Source organism: Xiphophorus couchianus, chromosome 20 (genome assembly GCF_001444195.1).
Source record: "Xiphophorus couchianus chromosome 20, X_couchianus-1.0, whole genome shotgun sequence".
NCBI classification, from domain to species: Eukaryota; Metazoa; Chordata; class Actinopteri; order Cyprinodontiformes; family Poeciliidae; genus Xiphophorus; species Xiphophorus couchianus.
Window position 1 is genome coordinate 13,948,310 of NC_040247.1, and position 19,344 is coordinate 13,967,653.

The 19,344-nt window shown below is 37.0% G+C and overlaps 2 protein-coding genes across 2 annotated transcripts; both read left to right on the forward strand.

Annotated features, from left to right (window-relative positions):
* The first annotated feature begins 230 nt into the window (after nucleotides 1–230).
* Nucleotides 231–7,723, forward strand: tnfrsf18 (tumor necrosis factor receptor superfamily, member 18). The gene is made up of 7 exons (XM_028001708.1): nucleotides 231–373; nucleotides 547–672; nucleotides 764–895; nucleotides 1,344–1,440; nucleotides 3,651–3,715; nucleotides 5,232–5,375; nucleotides 6,336–7,723. Exons 1-7 carry the CDS (start codon nucleotides 241–243, stop codon nucleotides 6,461–6,463), a joined length of 825 nt encoding a protein of 274 aa, XP_027857509.1. The 5' UTR covers nucleotides 231–240; the 3' UTR covers nucleotides 6,464–7,723.
* A 921-nt stretch (nucleotides 7,724–8,644) lies between these two features.
* arl8ba (ADP-ribosylation factor-like 8Ba) lies at nucleotides 8,645–18,510 on the forward strand. Its single transcript, XM_028003429.1, has 7 exons — nucleotides 8,645–8,903; nucleotides 14,297–14,377; nucleotides 14,513–14,586; nucleotides 14,709–14,802; nucleotides 14,943–15,010; nucleotides 15,346–15,416; nucleotides 17,605–18,510. Exons 1-7 carry the CDS (start codon nucleotides 8,781–8,783, stop codon nucleotides 17,652–17,654), a joined length of 561 nt encoding a protein of 186 aa, XP_027859230.1. The 5' UTR covers nucleotides 8,645–8,780; the 3' UTR covers nucleotides 17,655–18,510.
* The last annotated feature ends 834 nt before the right edge of the window (nucleotides 18,511–19,344 follow it).

Here is a 19,344-nt window from a genome sequence, read left to right on the forward strand (position 1 = left end):
CTTTAAGTTATATTGAAGCACAGATTTGTAGTGAATTTATAAAAAATTAAGATGAACACATTTGCAATGAAAAATATTTGATTCATCCTGTATTGTTGAATGTTTTGCGTTTCAGTCGTTGCCTACTCATGAGTGGTCTTTCATTTCCTGTAGTCTAACACCACCTCTTGTTAAGAGACAGTGACGTCACACAGAAAGCCAATATAAAATCCCACACACACAAACGCAGCTCTGACTAAAATGATTCATCTCAGCTTCTCCAGAGCACTTCTAATAGTGTTTTCACTGAGCTCTTGGACTACAGCACAGAAGGTAAATTGTGGAAATTATCACTATGAAAAAGATGGACGGTGCTGCAAAATGTGTGAGCCTGGTAAGTGCTTAAATTTTTACATTTTAAAGCCATACATAAACCATGTAAAAGTAATGCAGAGTTTTGCGCAGGTGTTTTGTGTTGTTAGATCTAATAATAACATTTGTAAAGTATACTGAGTATTAAGTACGAATACTTTTGGAGTTGACACAAATGTGTTGTTTGATTGGAAGGAACTCATATGAAGGACTTTTGCTCTGAAACTCGGGAGACTGACTGCAGAGTCTGTCCGGAAGGGACTTATGCAGACCACATCCATGCCTTTGGCAGCTGTAAGGAATGTCCTTCATGCCAGCAAGGTAACACTTTGCATGTATGATAGCAATTCACCTAACTTAGTGGCTCAAGGCAAATAAAAAAAAAATAGTTGGAATTCTTGTTTGTCTGCAGGGTTTGCCGAGAACTGTACCAAAACCACAAAGGGAAGCTGTCAGTGCCGACCTGGCTTCCTGTGTTCTGACAAGTCATGCTCACTTTGTGAGGAAAACAAGTGCAGCGCAGGAGAGGAGCCAAAGAAGATAGGTGAGAGTGGACATATTCAGACATATCAGAAATGTATTATTTGGTGACATGGGATATTTGTGTGTCATCGACTAGGCTAGAGCTATTTACATATTGTCACCTTCTTAAAATAATCGTCTAAGTTATTGTTTTGCCAAAAGTGATTTTTCACTTTTTTTGTGTGACGGGGAGGTGGTGATTGTTTTGCCAAATTCACTTTTGGTGAAAAATGAAATGCCATTATTTTAGAAAGATGAAGAATTTACTCCTCATCCCTCACATGAGTGTGGGAATTAGAAGTTTGCCACATCTACGCAAAAGGAAATGATTAATCTGTGTCTGTCTGTCTGTCTGTCTCTCTCTCTCTCTCTCTCTCTCTCTCTCTATCTATCTATCTATCTATCTATCTATCTATCTATCTATCTATCTATCTATCTATCTATCTATCTATCTATCTATCTATCTATAGATTTGGGGAATGGAAGCTATTCTTATAAATGTGAATTTAAATGCCCTGGAAATAATTTCTTTGATGCAAAAGACGACACCTGCATGCCATGGACACCGTAAGACTTTTTTAAAAAATCATTTCTACCATTGCTGTAGGTTGCAATACATTTATAAAGTCACAGAAAAAGAACCTATGTAAATTTGTAGGGAATTTACTACTGAAACCGTAAATGTACATAGAAGCAAGTAACAGCAAGTATTTAAATTTCCTTTTTAAAAGAAATTGATCTTTAATCCTTTATTTTTCATGATAAAGAAATTGGTGCAATTTTGAGCTAATTAAATACTTTTTCTGAGCTCTAACATTTACTAAAAATACAGAAAATGCACAAACTTTTCTTAGATCACCAAGTTTGTGTCAAACAAAAGTAGGGTTTTCATGCCAAATGAAAATAAAATGACACATGGTCTTCAATATGTCTCACAGATAAAAATATGTAACACATTCTTGTGTTTATTCTCCCCCTTTCTAATAGCCCTAAATAAAATCCAGTGGAACTGATTCCTTCTGGAGTTGACCAAAATAGTACAAAGTAAGGATAGCACCAGTGTGTAATTTTTTCAGTGTATATACAACTATCTGTCAAGGTCTAATAGGTTTGGTAAAGGACATTACTTAACTAACAGCATGATGAAGACCAACTAACAGTGCTAACAGACTGAGGATAAAGTTGTTGAGAAGTTTAAAGCAAGAGCAAGTCCAGAGATCTGCAAAACAGGTGGAAGAATCTATGTACATATGGTCTTAATGGTGAGTTAAGACCATATGTTAATGAGTCTTACTTGTTTTTTGACTGTGTCATGCTTTCCTACGGTAAGCAAAATTTCCCTGTTGAGAAAATAAGGTAGCTATTCTATGGTATTCTAAAGTCAACATTAAAAGAAAGCCACAAGAGATCCCACCTGTGGTTTGTCACAAGCAATGTAGGGAAAAACCAAAGATGTTGCAATATGTGCTGTGGTAAGATGAGACAAAAAGTGAACACCTGCAAAAAATGCCATGGGTTTGAAAACAATATACTTTTTTTTTTTCTCAGTCGCTTTGGTACATTACTTGAACCATACAAAATATCACAACACCATAAAATGTCTCTTGCTCAAAATCCTTAGTTTACTTCTCAAAGGCAAATATCTGTGTCAATAAACATGTTGGTGCTGTCAGAATGACAATTTAACAGGTTAGACAGTTAAATTGTTTAGTCACAATGTCAATATAAGAGAGTACTCTGGAGGGATAGTTTGATGTAAACTGTTGCAATACTTTTGGTGACAATTATTTTAAAATGTAATTGTTGAAGATTAATAATAAGATTCAAATTTACGCTTAATATTTGTACAATAATTTGTTGATAGACCATGTCTTCGCTAAACGGAAAAGGCAACAGAGAGCTCAGAGCTGCAGAGCTCAAAGAAAAGAAAAAAGATAGAAATGGGAACATAGGACAATCTTTTTAAGGAAAACTATCCATGCATTGCTGTAGGAATTACAGTGCAGTATTCCTACACCTGATTTCAGAAAACTGGTTGATCATTTGTTGATCTAATGCTTTACCTTGGTTGGAGAAAGTAAGGATTCTCCTGGGAGCAATGTACCAGTTTTGGACAGATTTAGATAAAAATGCATAGATATAGGAGGCAGCATTGTTGCCTTGCAGCAAGAAGGTCCAGGGTTCAAATCATGGCCCAGGGTCTTTCTGCGCATGCATGAGTTCTCCTCAGGTACTCTGGCTTCCTCTCACAGTCCAAAACATTGAGACTTTGAGCTTGATTGATTTATCTAAATTCTCCTTATATGTGGGCACAAAGACTGGACAAGCAGCTTTGAGAATTTCAATTCGGATCTAAGAAATGTGCCAAAGTGACTGAGGAAAACTCTAACATTGCACATAACTCTGAACAGTGCTGCTGGATTGCTTTCTTCAGCAGGGAAGCTGGTCAGAGTTGATGCAAAGATGGAGAAAAAATATGCAGTCAAAGCAACAATGGAATGGTTTAGATCAAAGCATATGAATTTGCTATGATAGCCTTGTCAAAGCTAAAACTTCAATACAACTGTGAATCCCAATTCAAATATATTTTCAAGGAACTGTACCCATTTCTTCCCATTCTTTTTCTTCTCATGCATTTTATAGTGGCAACAATCAATGTCACTCAACAAGCCACCAACAAATAATAATTGTATTTGAGAAAAAGGAAAAAAATGAGAAAAACTATGTAGAGCAATAAAAAAGTTTAGACTATCGGTAACATATTGTATGATTTACAGATGCGGTGCAAAGGGACTTGTTGAAAAGATTCCAGGAAACAAAACTCACGACGCTGTTTGTATTGGTATGTTAACATGTGAATACTTCCATTACAATATTTTGGCTGTAGTTTCCCATACAGTATGTTACAAAATTGGTAGGGTGAATGAGATTCCCCAAGAGTTCCTCAAGACTCTGGATGTTGTGGTGCTGTGTTCATCGACATGACTCTACAATATCGTGTGAACATTGGGGGTAGTGCCCCTAGATTGGCAGACCAGGGTGGCAGTTCCCATATTTAAAAAGAAGAGTCGCAGAGTGTCTTCCAACTACAGGATGAACGCTCTCCTAAACCTCCTTGATAAGATCTATTCAGGGTTTCTGGAGAGGGTTATCTGGATAGTTGAACCTCAGATTCAAAAGGAACAGTGTGATTTTTGCCCTGACTGTGGAAGACTGAACCAGCTCTACACCCTCAGAAGGGTCCTGGAAGATACATGGGAGTTCACCGAACCAATCTACAAGTTCTTTGTGGATTTGGAGAAGGTGGGGAGTCCTGCTCGGGTCACTGCAGGAGTATAGGTTAGCAGGCCCTTTGATATAGACTGCTAGATCCCTGTATGACCAGTGCCACAGCTTGGTCCGCTTTGCTACCAGTAAGTCAGGCTCATTTTTGGTGAGAGTTGGACTCTGTCAAAGTTGTTCTCTGTCACAATTCTGGACATGTTTTCTTTTCGCAGCCAAAGTGTTGAGGGCATATGTTTTGTTGGCCTCAGGATGGTGTCTCTGCTCTTTGCAGATGATGTTGTCCTGTTGGCTTCATCAAACCATCATCTCCAGTTTTTGCTGGAGCAGTTTACAGCTCAGTGTGAAGCAGTCGGTGATGAGGATCAGTACCTCCAAATCCAAGAGTATGGTCTTAAGTGGGAAATGGGTAGAATACCTTCCATGGGTGGGGGATGAGGTCCTGCCCCAAGTGGAGGAGTTCAAGTTTCTCAGGATTTTTTCTTCAAACAAGGAAAAAATGGAGAGGGAGGTCGACAGGTGGATGGGTGCTATGTCTGCAACGATACAAGCGCTGTACTGGTCTGTTGTGGTGAAGAGAGAGTTGAGCCAAAAGGCATAGCTCTTGATTTACCAGCCATCTATGATTTACCCTCATTTACCCAAAGCTTGTGATCATAGATCACAAGCTTTGGGTAATGATCGAAAGAATGAGATTGCATATACAAGTGGCTGAAATTAGTTTTCTCCACAGGGTTTCTGGGCTCTCCTTTATACATAGGATGAGAAGTTTGGTCATCCAGAAGGAGCACATCGAGAGGATCCAGTTGAGGTGGCTCAGGCATTTGGTTAGGGTGTCTCCCGGACATCTCCCTGGCGAGATGTTCCTGGCATATTCTAACAGGAGTAGATGCAGGATGAGACGTGGAGGGTGACGGGGGTTGTTGAGGGAAGTCTGGGCCTCTCTACTTAAGCTGCTATTTCCATGTCCCAACCCTGGAAAAACAGATGACTCCCTGACTGACTGACTGACGGATGGATGAGTATATGATGAATTGTCAGTCTTAGAAGCTAACTATTACTTTACTTTTTTCCAGATCCACAAGGAGATGGCAGAGACTATGTCAATGCTCACTGGATCATGAGCATTGGCTTTGTTTTTCTCTCCCTGGCCCTCTTTCTGTTTATGTTTTACACCTGCTCGAAGAACCTGAGAAGGAAGCAGAGGAACAATGTTGCAAGTAAACAAGTTTAAGATATCATTTTAACTCTGCAGGACAGATTTTCATCAAACATAAATTAGTTGTTTTTGTCTGCAAGGGTAGAATAATGTATGATGACACAACAAGGCAGTAATTTATGAAATGACAATGTGACTGAAAAATGCATAAAGTTACAGGGTAGAGAAAGAAAAGGCTTCATCGTGTTGAATAGCTGTCAGTATTCATTTAAGATAGCCCTAAAACACAAGTGGCTGTAGTGACTTTTTTCTATAAGGCTCAGAGTTAAAAATAAGTTGATAAGATCTCTTATTTGGATGCTTGGTAAGCTAAGGATAAGGAAGATAAGGAGTCTGCCTCCATTTGGAGGCTTTCCAGGCATTTCTCAGACAGAAGAAACCCCTGGGGCAAAAACATGCTGGAGGGACTTTGTCCCTTTTGGCATTGGAACACCTTGGGTTCCCCCAGAATGAACTAACACAGCCCCGGTGAAAAGGGATGTCTGGGTATCTCTCCTGGACTTAAAGGATGGATGGATAAAATCCTGTAACTGAAACCTGAATTCAACTTCATACATATTAAAAACATTTCATCTGCTGAATATATGGCATGCTGTGTGTAAGATTTGAACTACAGTGTTTTTAAAAATGTTTTATTTATGGGCATTTAGGGCAGTTCCCAAAGGTAACATTAGAAAGGGGTGTGTAAAATATAACTAATGTGACAGGTGAAATTAATAAGTTTTTATTGAGTTTTTGGACACACTGTCAATAGAGAGTTAATATCCCTTACTTGCTGCTGGGAATAGGGAGATTATTTTTCATACCTAGTAGGGCACTGCATTTTATCTGGCTGAAGATTTTAGTGGATTTTCTCCATTATGATTGGTTTAGGGGTGACAGAAGGAGTACCACTCTTAGACGAACCAACACTGTAAATATTTTTCTAGTATTCTGTCACTAAATGATGTCTCTGCCTCAGGTGAGATTTCAGTCCAGGCGGTCTCGTCCAAAACCAGTGACTTCCACCTTTCAAAGGAGGAGAGCGGACTCAAGCTCATCATCCAGGAGGAATTCAAGGACTGTTGCAGTTTGAGTCTTTTGGACTAACCACTTTTTCATAAAGAAACAACTTGTTCGTTTGATAAGCAATGACTACCACTGGAACACGTATGTATTAGTGTACACACCACATTGAATATTTTGCATTTTTTCCGGTTAATGCAGCCACCTTCTGTGTGACAGACGAACTAGGACAGAATTTAGAGACAAACAAAACTCTGAAAAGTCTGGTGATCATTTATATTTCATCCTCCTAATTTAGTACTTTGTAAAACCAAAGCCTTTGGGGTCTGTGTCTACCAATTTCTCACATCCAGAGACTGTGAAGATCAGTTTTTAAGTCTTGCCTTAGATTCGTATTCCTGACCTATTCTCAGTTGGTCAGTACTTTGACTAGGCAATTCTGACACATAAATTTGCTTTGATATAAAACTTTTACATTGCAACTCTGGCTGTGTGTTTATGGTTGTTGCATAGGAAAGTGGAGCACTGCTCCAATCTCTAGGTTTTTGTCCTGTGTTTAATTTTGTAATTATTAGAAGTTATCTGTAGCTAAAGGGAAAAGGCATGTTTTTTTCCAACCTAAACATATTTTTTGACCAGTCCTACTAGAACATATCAATTTATGTGTCAAACATAAATGAAATGTTGTTGTTTAAACGTTTATCAACCCCAACTGTATTTAAGTGTTATGTTGATTACAAGTCTTTGATGTTTTGCTGAAGAAACAAAGGAGCTTGGTTATTTATATTAAATTATTGTATGTTCGTTAAAGCATTTAAAAAACTTACATGAGCTTTTAGATACCTCAGGTGTAAAATTAATATAATCAGAACTGCTACTGGTCCCAGAACCAGTTCTTATGTTCAGTTCTTATGTTACAAGAAATTGCTTAAACTTATGTTTTAATGATTTTTAAATCACATTTTTTCTTATGATGTAATATTATATGATGACAAATGTTTTGGAAGACTTAAATGGGAAACAACAATATATGTGCAAGTTAATTCCAAATAGCAGGATCATCAAATCTCTTATTTAATTTAGTTAATAGTTATAAATGGTGAAAAATACACTGAAATGTATGAATTAACTGTAATTTATTTGTGTTTTGTCATATTTTCTCTGTATTCATCAGCTGGATGTAAGGGAAATTATAATTTCAAGGCTCATCATACTTGAAATTATAGACTTCCCAATGTCTGTATGCCTTTAAAACAATTGAAATGGGACTGTTTTCTTTGTATATTTTTTCCAGCGTTATGAAGTGTACTTTTTGTGTTTCTTAAATAAATATTGAAAATCATAGTATTTGTGCCAAGTTTACTTCCTTTATTCTGAAAAATTCAGAATTGGACATTAGTATATGTTTCTAAACTTCACAAATATCCATGGATATAAGAGTATTTATTTATGTAATTATTCATATATTTATTAGTTCTCATCACTTTTGATCCTTCCCTCAAGAGATCTTCTCTGAAAAAAACAAAACAAAACAACAAATCAGAGTCAGGAGGAGGGTCTTTACGCTGTCACCCAACCTCATGCATTGTTGATATAGCCACTGATATTGTTATCTATGGCTATAATTAGTCTGAACATTCATGACTGGCTCTGCTGACTTAGAGTAGTTGTAGCGGTAGCAGAAAACAAAGGCAGTAGTGAGAAGGGGATGAGCAACACCACATAAGATTGTGACTGACAGCACAAAGACCCGCCTCCTGGTTCTGATTGGTTGTTTCTAAAACTGGGAGCCCTGGAATAAGGCGGGGGAGCTCTATTTTTTCACAGATTATTTGTCTCATACCATACTATCACGACATACTGTAGTTTAACAAATATACAAAAGTTACACATTGCAGCTTTAAGCACGTAAAATTACAGGAAAACATTCACATAATGAAACATCTCAAAGAAGCAGTGAAAAAAAATCATAAATTAAGCATATAGCTGAAAATCGTTTTGGAATGAATATACGCAAAATAAAAGATCAAGCCATGTGATTTTTGAAAAACAAATTTTCTAGAAAGAATACATTTTTTCTGTTAATTTTCTGTCCACACTCCAGTCCACTTGGTGGCGGTAATGCACCTATATAGTTGGTCTTCCAACAGCCACGAAGCACCTTAAGAAGAAGAACAACATCAAGAAGACGACGAAGAAGAAGAAGCTCAAGAAGAAAGTAAATGTAATTCCTCTATCTACCAGTAGGGGTGCTGTTGAACAGTGTTGACCGACTGATCATATGATCACTGCCTGTCTATGGTGTGTCCCAGTTCCCTCTGTTGCTGCTGGAAAACGCCACATCTGACAGGGAGGGAGAGAAAGAAAACCACCACAGGGGAGCGTGATCGGCGACATCAAGATGCTGGCGCTAATAAATCGGCTTTTGGACTGGTTCAGGTCCCTGTTTTGGAAGGAAGAGATGGAGCTGACACTGGTCGGCCTGCAGTACTCTGGAAAAACAACATTTGTAAACGTGATCGCTGTAAGTCCTCAGCGGCTATTACTACTAGCGGCTAGCTACTTTTGCTAGGTTAATGCTAACACGTTTAGCCTTTTTAATGAGATGATAGTCACCCAGATTGGGCAGGGACTAACTGAAACTCGGTGTTTTTTGGCTTTACAGCCGTCACTCCGTTGCCTGTGCGAAATCAGTAAAAACACACCTGCGGTAGCCACGCTGTTGGTGTTTTGTCAACACGCCTGCTAACTAGTTTGCAGCTTTTCGGCTCTTGTTAACTCTGTTATTACTGTGCATGCTAACCTCTCTTCCCAGTCGTTTGTGGTTTTTGTCACCTTCGAGCTGTGGGAAATTCACAGAGCTGTTTAGACATTTTCTATCACCAGGAAGTTGACAAAAACATGTCGGGTGTTGCAAGAATTGCACACAAACAGGATGGATCCCACAGTCATGTGAAGACTTCTAGAGTAAGTGTTACTGTTGTAACAAGTCGACAAGAGCGACGTGTGGTTGCCATTCACACCATGAGACGGTGAATCAAATAAATCTCACAGTTTCATGAGCCTCTATTAATCGGATGAATATGCGGAATTCTGTAAAAACAACAACATAACAGCTCGTCGTTTCTTTGTTATGCCTATATTGATTGAGTTTAACTTCCTATCTTGCACAGAAATCTTTAGTTATTAACAGGACCAAAACAAATGGAAATATTTTTGAAATACTTCTGTTACAGTTTTCTTTTGCATGTTTGAGAAAGCCTCTCTTATGCAACTTTTGCAGAGATTTCTCAAATACTGGTTGCAGCTATTGTGGCAGCTAATGTTGTCTAATCCAGGGACGCTCTAACGTTTTATCACATTTGCCAACTCGGTGAAAAAAAAGGAACCCCACCCAAAACAGATTTTCTTGTATCTTCATGCAGACCTATATTTTAAAACTAGTATAAGGGTAACCACTCTTTCAGTTTGTTTTCGTATAATTTAGAAACCAAAGAAGCACAAACACACGGTTCTATGTATGGAGCTGCATGCTTGTTTGGAACCTGGTATTTGGTTGTATGCTCCGTTTCTGCACAGATGTTTAATTTGGAGGAAGAAAAAAATAATTGTCCTCTTTTTGACATTCCAGGTGAGAAACTGAGATTTCTCATCAAACCCTACCTCTAAATTCAAGATGGCAGCCTTGCAAATTAAACTTATTGATGGCTTCAGTAAAGAAAAAACTGAAGTTTTTTCAAAAGGAAAACTGCTCATTTGTGCCTATTAAATTTCACTATAGTTTTGTGAATGGGTTTCTGCTGTGTTTCAAAGTAAATAAATGCAGATAAGTACAGTTTTACTGTAGGGAAGCACAAATATGAAAGTTTGGCCGGATGGCCAATATTAATATTGTTGTTATGGCTGAAAATTGTTACTAATATCTCTGTTTTCCTACCTGGTCAATAAAATTTAAAATAACTACAAAGCTGAATTTTATAACATCCGTTCTGTTTTACTTATAAGACCAATACTGATATGTCTTATACTACTGATAAGTCAAAAAATGACTAAAATCATTTGTTGATACAAATATATCTTGCATCCCTAGCTTTTACCTGATCCCTGATCATATGAAAAGGCAAATCCCACTGGTTTTTGAAATCGGATTTGGTACACGGATTGTTTGATTTCAATACTAGCAATTTGATTTCAGAGGACAATGAATCATTAGCGTAATATCCAGTTGCAACTGTTCCTTGTTCTGGGTCACTTTAGTGTTGCATTCTTCTGAGTGCTACTTTTTTAGATGTTTCTTGAGCAGCTCATCAGTACCTTGTTGCTTTGCACTGTTGCCTCGTTGTAAAGGCCCTAAACTTTGCCTTAAGATATTGGGTTGAAATCCCGGTTAGGGTATTTTTGTCTTTATAGATTCCAGGTTCTAAAAACATGCATGTTAGATGAATTGGCCACTGTTAATTGCATGCGCACATATATTTGGCTTTTTTTCCCCTCAAACGTTTCCTCGTTTACTTCTCCATCAGTTCTGTCTGCAGAGCAATTGAATCTTACTTTACACAATGAAAAGGATTTTTATGTAGAGCGTCATTGCACATTTACTAACCACTCTCTCACTCAAAGAGAGAGTGGTTAGTAAAGTATGTTCACTGCGTTATCTCGATATTCAATTCGTTTACCCCTTATCACTTAACGATTTTAGAATTGCTTCCCCTAGTAGAAAAAAAGCAAAACAGTTAGGCTATATAAAATTTAGATGAGGAAGCCAAAAGATGGCATGACGTGTTAGATACTATCAGAAGCTTTCTGCTTTTGCTCATTATCAGTAAGTGCTAAGCCTTCATAACCAACATGCAAAGTCCACACCTCCGTCTTGTCTTGTAGTTTTAACTTCTTGTTAGCACTGTTGATATAATTAGGAAGTTAAATCACTCTCTTAGTAAATCCACAGCAAGACAACTCATTATACTAGCCAGCATGCTGTTAGCTAATATGAAATTGGCTTGCAAATTATTAGATTCGGCTTTATTGTCCAGGAATGAGTGCATAAACAAGGAATTTGACATTTGTTGTTCATACTCAGTGCATAGACATTCAGTATAAATATTAGAAGAAATAAAATGAGGGATAAAAGAAATGGTGTGTATGTTCAACCAGTTTTTTGTGTGCAAAGAACAAGAATAAAAGGAAAGCAGGTAGTGGTGGGTCAAATATGCTTATTTTGTTCACAGCAGAGGAGCTGACTAATCAAGCTCTATGAGGCAGCCTGTATGGATGCCATGAAGGGTCAACAAAGTGCAAAACTCACAATGTAACAATGAATGCCAAAACAGAAGATATGCTTAAAAGGAAATTATACCAACTTAGAGTGACTTCTGTTGTGGCTTTTGTTGTTGTGTTGTGAATTTTGCATTTTGTTGACCCTTCTGAGTCACCGTAGGCATAGGGGAAGAAGTTTTTTTTCTTGTGTGGTTTTGGTTTTTGCAAATAGCACTTTGTAGCGCTGATGGGGAGATAAATGTTTAAACATTGCATCAACATAATCTGTCATTTTAAGAGTGTAGATGTTTTATTTTGAATGATGTCACTAACTGTGTTATCTACTGTTGGCTAGCATTCTTTTAGCAGCTTGTGAGGTTCTACTTGTATGACAGCCAATGTAAGCATGATGAGCTTTAGAATAAGAGTTTGGGGTCTGTAGCAACATGCTAATGTTAATGTTACCCAATTAAGTCATTTTTTTCTGATTATATTTTAACAAACATTAGTTCTAGATTCCTTAAAGGCTGCAGAGCTGTTGCACTTTGGGCTCAGCTCTGCAATTAAAACGTTTATTAGGCCGCTGTTGGGTTGTGTGCACCAAGTGAGAGACACCATTATGATTTCTTTGGGGTTTTTCTGACTAATGACTAATTCTTGTTTTTCTGTAGAAAATACCAAATAGTGGCCATTTAACATTTTTTTAGTCTTTGTTCTGAAGTTTTAGAAACAAATATAACATTTAAAAACAAACTTGAGGAGCTGGTGTTGTAATGTATTCAGTCATTTTAGCCATTTGTTGGTCAGATTAACACTGTCAATTACTTGCAACTGAAAATAGGTTATTGTAGACCTCAGATACACAGAAAACTCTTCAAAATAAGGAACCAAGAATGCTTGTTGCCTAACGCTGCAATCATCACCACTATCTTAAGAAACATAAATGATCACCAAAGATGTGCAAATTGATTATTTTACTATCTACGCTTAAATAACTTTGCAGTTTGTATTGTACTCTACCGGTTGCTAGAAGGGAAATTTGTTTGGCGGTTGAGCATGACTCTGTTTCCTCCTTTATGTGTAAAGGCTAAAAAAAAACAGCCCATGTAGCCAGTGACGCATAGTTTTGATTTCATGAATGGCTGTGGTGGTGGTGGCTTCTTCTCCTCTCAGTCATAAGACTGCGGAACCACTTGGCTTCATCAGGTGACTCCGGGAAGTCATGTGCTCTGAACTATGTGCATCAGAGTTGTACATGCACTCTTACTTTACAAAGAAATCAAAGTTTAAGGAGAATAAAACATTTTTTAACATAAAGTAGCTCACACTCAGTTGTTTGCGCCTTCAGTTTATAAATGCAGGAATTCAGGGGAACGTTTTCTGTTCTCACGTCTTCATTTGTTTTTCAAGAGGAAATATTGACACATGTTGCATTAGATTGCAAAAAGTTTCATCTTCCTACAACAGTTTATTAGCTGTCCCTTCTCTGCAGGGAAAGTTATCTTCAGAAACTTATATTAGCTTATGTAATTTCAAAAACAAATGCTACTGTCCCTTATCCAAATTATAGTTTGAGTTTATTTTAAGACGAGTCATATGTTATGTTACCCATATGACTTGTCATTTGTAAAGAGTCATTTCCTAGTTTCTAGAAGTTGCATTTGTATATATTTGCACTTAACTCCTTTTTTATTTTGTGGTAGTAAACTTACAAAATTTCCAGGTGAAATCGTTGCTACCGGTGCATCCCCATAAATTAGACTTTCTTCAAGTTTATTTAAGTTATTTAAATTAACAAGTGAAATTCATACATATTTCTTTGCATACATAGTGATGCATTTCAGTGGTTTACTTTGTGTACATTTGATACTTATGGTTTACAATTAATAAAACCAAAAATTCAGTTTCTCTGAAAATCACAATGCGGCATAAGTTCATAAAAAATCATTTTTAATGTGGAAATGCTTTGACCTACATAATCATGAGAAAAGCTACACTCTTCAGAAAGAGGGTAAGCCACAAAATGTCATTGCTAAAGAAGCTGATGTTATATCCAGGTATACAAAAAGAGAGTTGAAAGAAAAATAATGCTTGCGTGAGCAAATGGGAATACAGCAAAGCAACCCGTTCTTCTTTACCACCTCAGCAGAGCCACAGGCTGGTTACCTTTATGGCATTGTGCATTCATGCAGTAATTTTTGCAAAGGATACTGAGAAAACATGAGTGTATTTTTGGTAAGGGGTATTAGAAATCCTTTATTTTTCTTTGGTTTGTAATATTCAACTTCTCTGAGAAAATAAACTTTGGGTTTTCATTATCTGTAAGCCATAGTCAGACAAGTTAAGTAAAATAAAACCTTGAAATATATTTGTGTGTGTGCAATAAATATTTCTGAAATTGGTTCCCATTTATGATGTAAAGTACTTAAATTAGCTTTAAAATTTCACATTTATTGGGATGCTGACGCTAATGTGTTTTCTTTTTTTTTTATCACTCCACTAAAGTTGTGGTTCTCATAGCTTTTGATTTTCTCATTTCATTTGATAGGAAAGCTCACAAACCCCCATTATCAATAAATATGTGTGAAGATGCGTAGCATGCAGAAACAGGGAATGAAGGAAGAAGCATAAAGAATTAATTTCACCTTTGTGTTTTTCCAGTCTGGTCATTTCAGTGAAGACATGATCCCTACAGTCGGCTTCAACATGAGGAAAGTCACTAAAGGAAACGTCACCATCAAGGTTCAGCTTTATTTTATCTATTGTTAATAATCACTTCACTTCAAATTTTCTTTTTAATATTTTGTGGAAAAACTACAGTTTTTTCCCCCCAAATGAAGTAGTGAATATCCAGTGACTTTGCTGTTCTTTCTGCAGATCTGGGACATAGGAGGGCAGCCCAGGTTCAGGAGCATGTGGGAGAGATACTGTCGGGGAGTTAATGCTATTGTGTGAGTACCCAAACCGTTTCTCTGGTTTTATTTAAATTAGGGACAGCTTGAGTGACACAAATGTGTTACTTTCTTGCTAATGATGACTAAAGCAGTTTTTTTTCATACGTACGAAACTGAAGGTACATGGTTGACGCTGCAGATCGAGAAAAGGTGGAGGCCTCCAGGAATGAGCTTCATAACTTATTAGACAAACCTCAGTTGCAAGGAATTCCTGTAAGTGTCTCCCTGTAAACAGTTCTGCAGATATGTGTAATTTCCATACCAGTTACGGAAAACGTTGTGGCTTTATTTAGATTAATCCCTGCAGTTTCACTCTGCAGTAGTAATGTTGTTTTTCTCCTTTCTCTGTTTAGGTTTTGGTTCTTGGCAACAAAAGGGATCTCCCCAACGCTTTAGATGAAAAGCAGCTCATTGAGAAAATGTGGGTATGAGTAATACAAAAAAACGTGCAAAAGTCTGAAATTGATTCATCTGAAAACCTGCAGATTAGAGCGGTTTAACTGTGTTTAATACTTTGCCCAATTATGATTGTTTTTTTTTTTTAAGTCCTGCAACATTTCAAACATTTTTGTCCTGCTGACAGGTCTTGCCTAAGTTCCTCATCCACAGTTCTTTTAAACTGCAGCTGTTATCCTTTGTGCATTACTAGCTCCATCTAGTTTCAAGTTCAAAATATGCCTGCATCTCCCAGACAACGAATAAACTGGGGAGAGGATGTGTTGTCATATATGTTCACACCCTTGTTTCCATTTACAGGAACCTTGCAGCTATTCAGGACAGAGAGATATGCTGCTACTCCATTTCCTGCAAAGAGAAAGACAACATTGGCAAGTTGCACTTAATTTTCTTAGTGTTGTTCTATTGAAGCATTGTGCTTACAGGCATTTAGACTGCACTGTTTTATTTCCACCTGTAGTTGAAGTTAAAATTTGGATTTCTGAAGAATATTAAAAATTCATAAAACAATTTGATATATAGGTCTTCAATTAAATTTAGTTCCTTAATATTCCCGTCACTTCTTCTGTAAACCTTTTTATATATTTTTTAAAATTTTGTTAGTGCGAAATTCGTTTGATAAATGTGTTGTGGTGCTGGATTTAGTAATTTGATGCTGTGACACTCACTCTTTCACCTGTAGGAGGATTCTGCTTCTTCAACAGTGTTTTTGTAGTTTTATTAAGCATTTATACTCAAAAGGTTTTGTTGTGGTATTAAGAATTACATATTAGTTGTTTATAAAAGCAAAGTTGTTGTTTTTTGTAAATGATATGAGCCTCAAATTGATGTAACAGTGGAATGCAAAAGTCTTTAATTTAACTTATTAAAATTTGTAGAAACCCTATTAAACTTCGGTAGCAGACTGGTAGATGACATGTGTGCTGCAGTTCTGACCAGTATTTAAATTTACAGTGATGATGCAGCAGCTGAAAGTATAATTTTCATACATATAGTCCATTACCTTTTTTTTTTGTCAAGCTTTAACTGTTCCACAGTATTGTGCGTTGAGGACACAGTCTAGACCAGAGGAGTTCAAATCCAGGCCTTGAAGCCTGGTGTCCTTCTGGCCCCATCCACATGGACATGATTTTAGGTGGATCTGCAAAATGTTTTTGTCGTTTAGGCTGTACGTCAACACAGATTTGGCATCTTGGAAGACCAGAAATGATCATTTTTGAAACCGGATTCCAGAGTGGATAATTTTCAGAATGCTGGTTTCATGTGTTCCTGCGAGCTGCCACTTTTTTTTTTTTTTTTTCTATTAAATGATGACGCTGAAGCTCCATCTCTCTTGATCCCCCATGTGGCTCACTTTCACAAACACTGTGTTTTTTGTGTTTCTCTAGCAGTGTTAGAGCGCCACCAATTGGTCCAGAATATCAACTACATTATTTTCTTCGGTGCTACACATTGCAGTGTGGATGCACGTTTTTCTTAATTGTTTGAAAAAACATACTGTGTTCGTCTCATGTTTATAGGGCCTTAGATGTGTCTTCAGCACTCCTTAATCAAATAATGTGGTCATTAAAATGATGCTGAAGAACTAGACTGCTTTCTGTGGAGGTAATTCAGCCATTTTATTCAGGTGTGTTGGACTAGGAAGTTGCAGGAAACTGGATTTAAAGACTCCTGGTCTAGATTCTTATTCGCTAAAGCAGTTAGTTTTTCAAGCATGTATTTATTATCCTTAAAAAGTCACTTTAAGCTCATGCTACTGTTGTAGTGAATGAAAGGGAAGTCAAATTATTGATATGCTATTATTCATTTGGCTCAGGCATTGCGGAAAAAAGAGTTGCTGCTGTAGCTAATTATCAGGGGTAAACATAAAGTGGGAATGTTTGGAGAAAATAGTAATTGATTTAACTTGAAATAACGGAAGTATTTTTATTGATAGAGGACACTTAAAAAAGTAACCCAGTAAAAACAATACATTTTCTAACCAGAGAAACTTGATGCTTACAAAGAATGCTTGTAATCTCCTTGATCGTCAGGCTGCTGACTCTGGCGGTGTGACCTCTGTTGTCTTCGTCCCTCAATGTTCGGTTGGAAAGAAGAGATATTCTTCTTCATCTGTTCACTTGGTTCCGTGAAGTGTACCAATTTTTCCTGTGTACGGAGTGAATGCAGGAGTGCTCACTCCATCTGTTTATGCGTTCTCAGCAAGGGGCACAAATCCAGTCAGTATATTAAATTAAAGAGGCATTTTGTTATCAGGAAATAAGCAGTTCTCAGTGAGATGCAGTGCTCTAAGGTTCCACCTTGTCTGAAATGTGTTTCTGTTTTAGAGTTGTGGTGCTGAAGGCTCTTATTGCATCAGAGTTAAAAAAAACAATTAAAATGCCAGTTGTAATTTATCGGTCTTCCATACTTTCCAGATATTTAGGCTGTCTAGCTCTAAAATGGCATATTTGAACTATGTTTTTTATATATATATATATATATATATATATATATGTATACAGTAAAACACAAATTCTTGCTTCTAAAACTGAGCCTGTGTCTTTCTCTCAATTGCAGATATCACACTTCAATGGCTCATCCAGCACTCAAAGTCTCGCAGGAGCTGAATACTGCATTTATTTTCTCTTCTGTATTTGCCATGTTGCTGTCATGTCACACTCTCACTACCGCGCAATGATGTACAGCTGCATTTTCACTTTATGTACTGCCCTGTTATGCTTGCTTCTTACCTTTTTTACCCCAGTGATTCTTTCACAAACTCATAATGCACTACTTAAACTTCTGATTCGAGGTTTAAAGAAGGAAATTAACATAATACGTCAGGTTAAACTGTAATTTACAGAGAAAAAGGAGACAGATTTTTCAGTTACCTTTTCTCTCGCAAGCATTATCCAGGGGATAGCTACCGATAGTGGGTATAATAATGCACACCCTCAGAGAAAGGTGTTTATTTGGTCCACCAGACCTCACACAATGGGAAATGTTCTTCACAGGCGGGTATTATGCCAGCATGTGGCTGATTTGGACCTCATTTCTATCATGCTCTGTTCCTGTGAATGTCCTCGATGACTGTCACTCTTCGCTTGGATCAGTGCACGTCTTTTTCTTTTAGAAAATTCTGCATTCTTTGCATTCAATTTGAGCAGATCTCTACAAATATCTTGCTAGTATGATTTTTACCAATGTGGGATGTGTGTATGAATATATGATTCTATTTAGAGTCTGAATGTACCAAAAGTAAAGCTGTAGAGGCTCGTGTGGTTCATGTTGGCCTCGGTGTATAGCCTGATGATGTCTTCTGTGCTGCTGAGAGAGTGGCAGAAATTAAAGTGCCTTGTGCAGCGTCTCTCTCTCTCTCTCCTCTGAACAAAGCAGCATGTAAGCTGGGCCTACCTTCGTAGAGCCACAAACGACTTCACCTCAATGTGTTAGAAAATAAAATGGCATGCTTTTTAATTTAAACGTGGTTGTGTTTATATGCTTTGATTTGCTTGTAAAGTATAGTTTTAGTGTAATTTAACCTAAACACTTGGATTTTATATCATTTAGGTTCTGTTTATCTTTACAAGTGTTTTTAAATACTATAGTTGGAATATAATGCTCTGAAAAAGTATTTCTTTTCAAATGAATACACAAATGCTAATAGTTCATTAGAGACATCCAGTGGAAACACAAAGGTAGTTTTCAAACAATGATTTCATTCAAGATTCAAGAAAGCTATCCAAAACCAACCTGAATGAATCAAGTTGATTAAATGATCACTTCCCCTTGTTAAATCATGAGACGGGAGCAATCAAACTGAGTTGTGCTTTTGTAAAGCACAATTCAGGCTTTAGGGTTGATTATTTCTGAACCTGTAGAATCAATAAATCGTCTTAAATGGAACCGGTCTGACAACATGAAGCCTGTTAGCATGTCTCCAAAAGCATCCCTGACCAATTGACAAGTCATCCACATGGTCATAAAAAATCCAGAATCTCAATAGCATTTTTATGTCACATGGGAAAAAATATTCTAATCAAAAGTGCTTGTGGGCCACCAAATACGAGTTTGTTTTATTTAAAAAAATTATGTTTTAACCTGTTTAACAATAAACTACACATGCAATATTTTAGTAAAACAAGATATGGAGTCATTTTGGAGGAAAGATATTTGTAAATCATTTCAGGCCATAAACAAAAGAGGGTTTTGTAAGTTTGCCTTTTATACAAAAACCATACAGCTTGCCATGTTTTGTTTTGTCAGAGGTTCATTTGATTCCATGTTTTCTTGTCTAGTCTCAGCAACAAATGGATT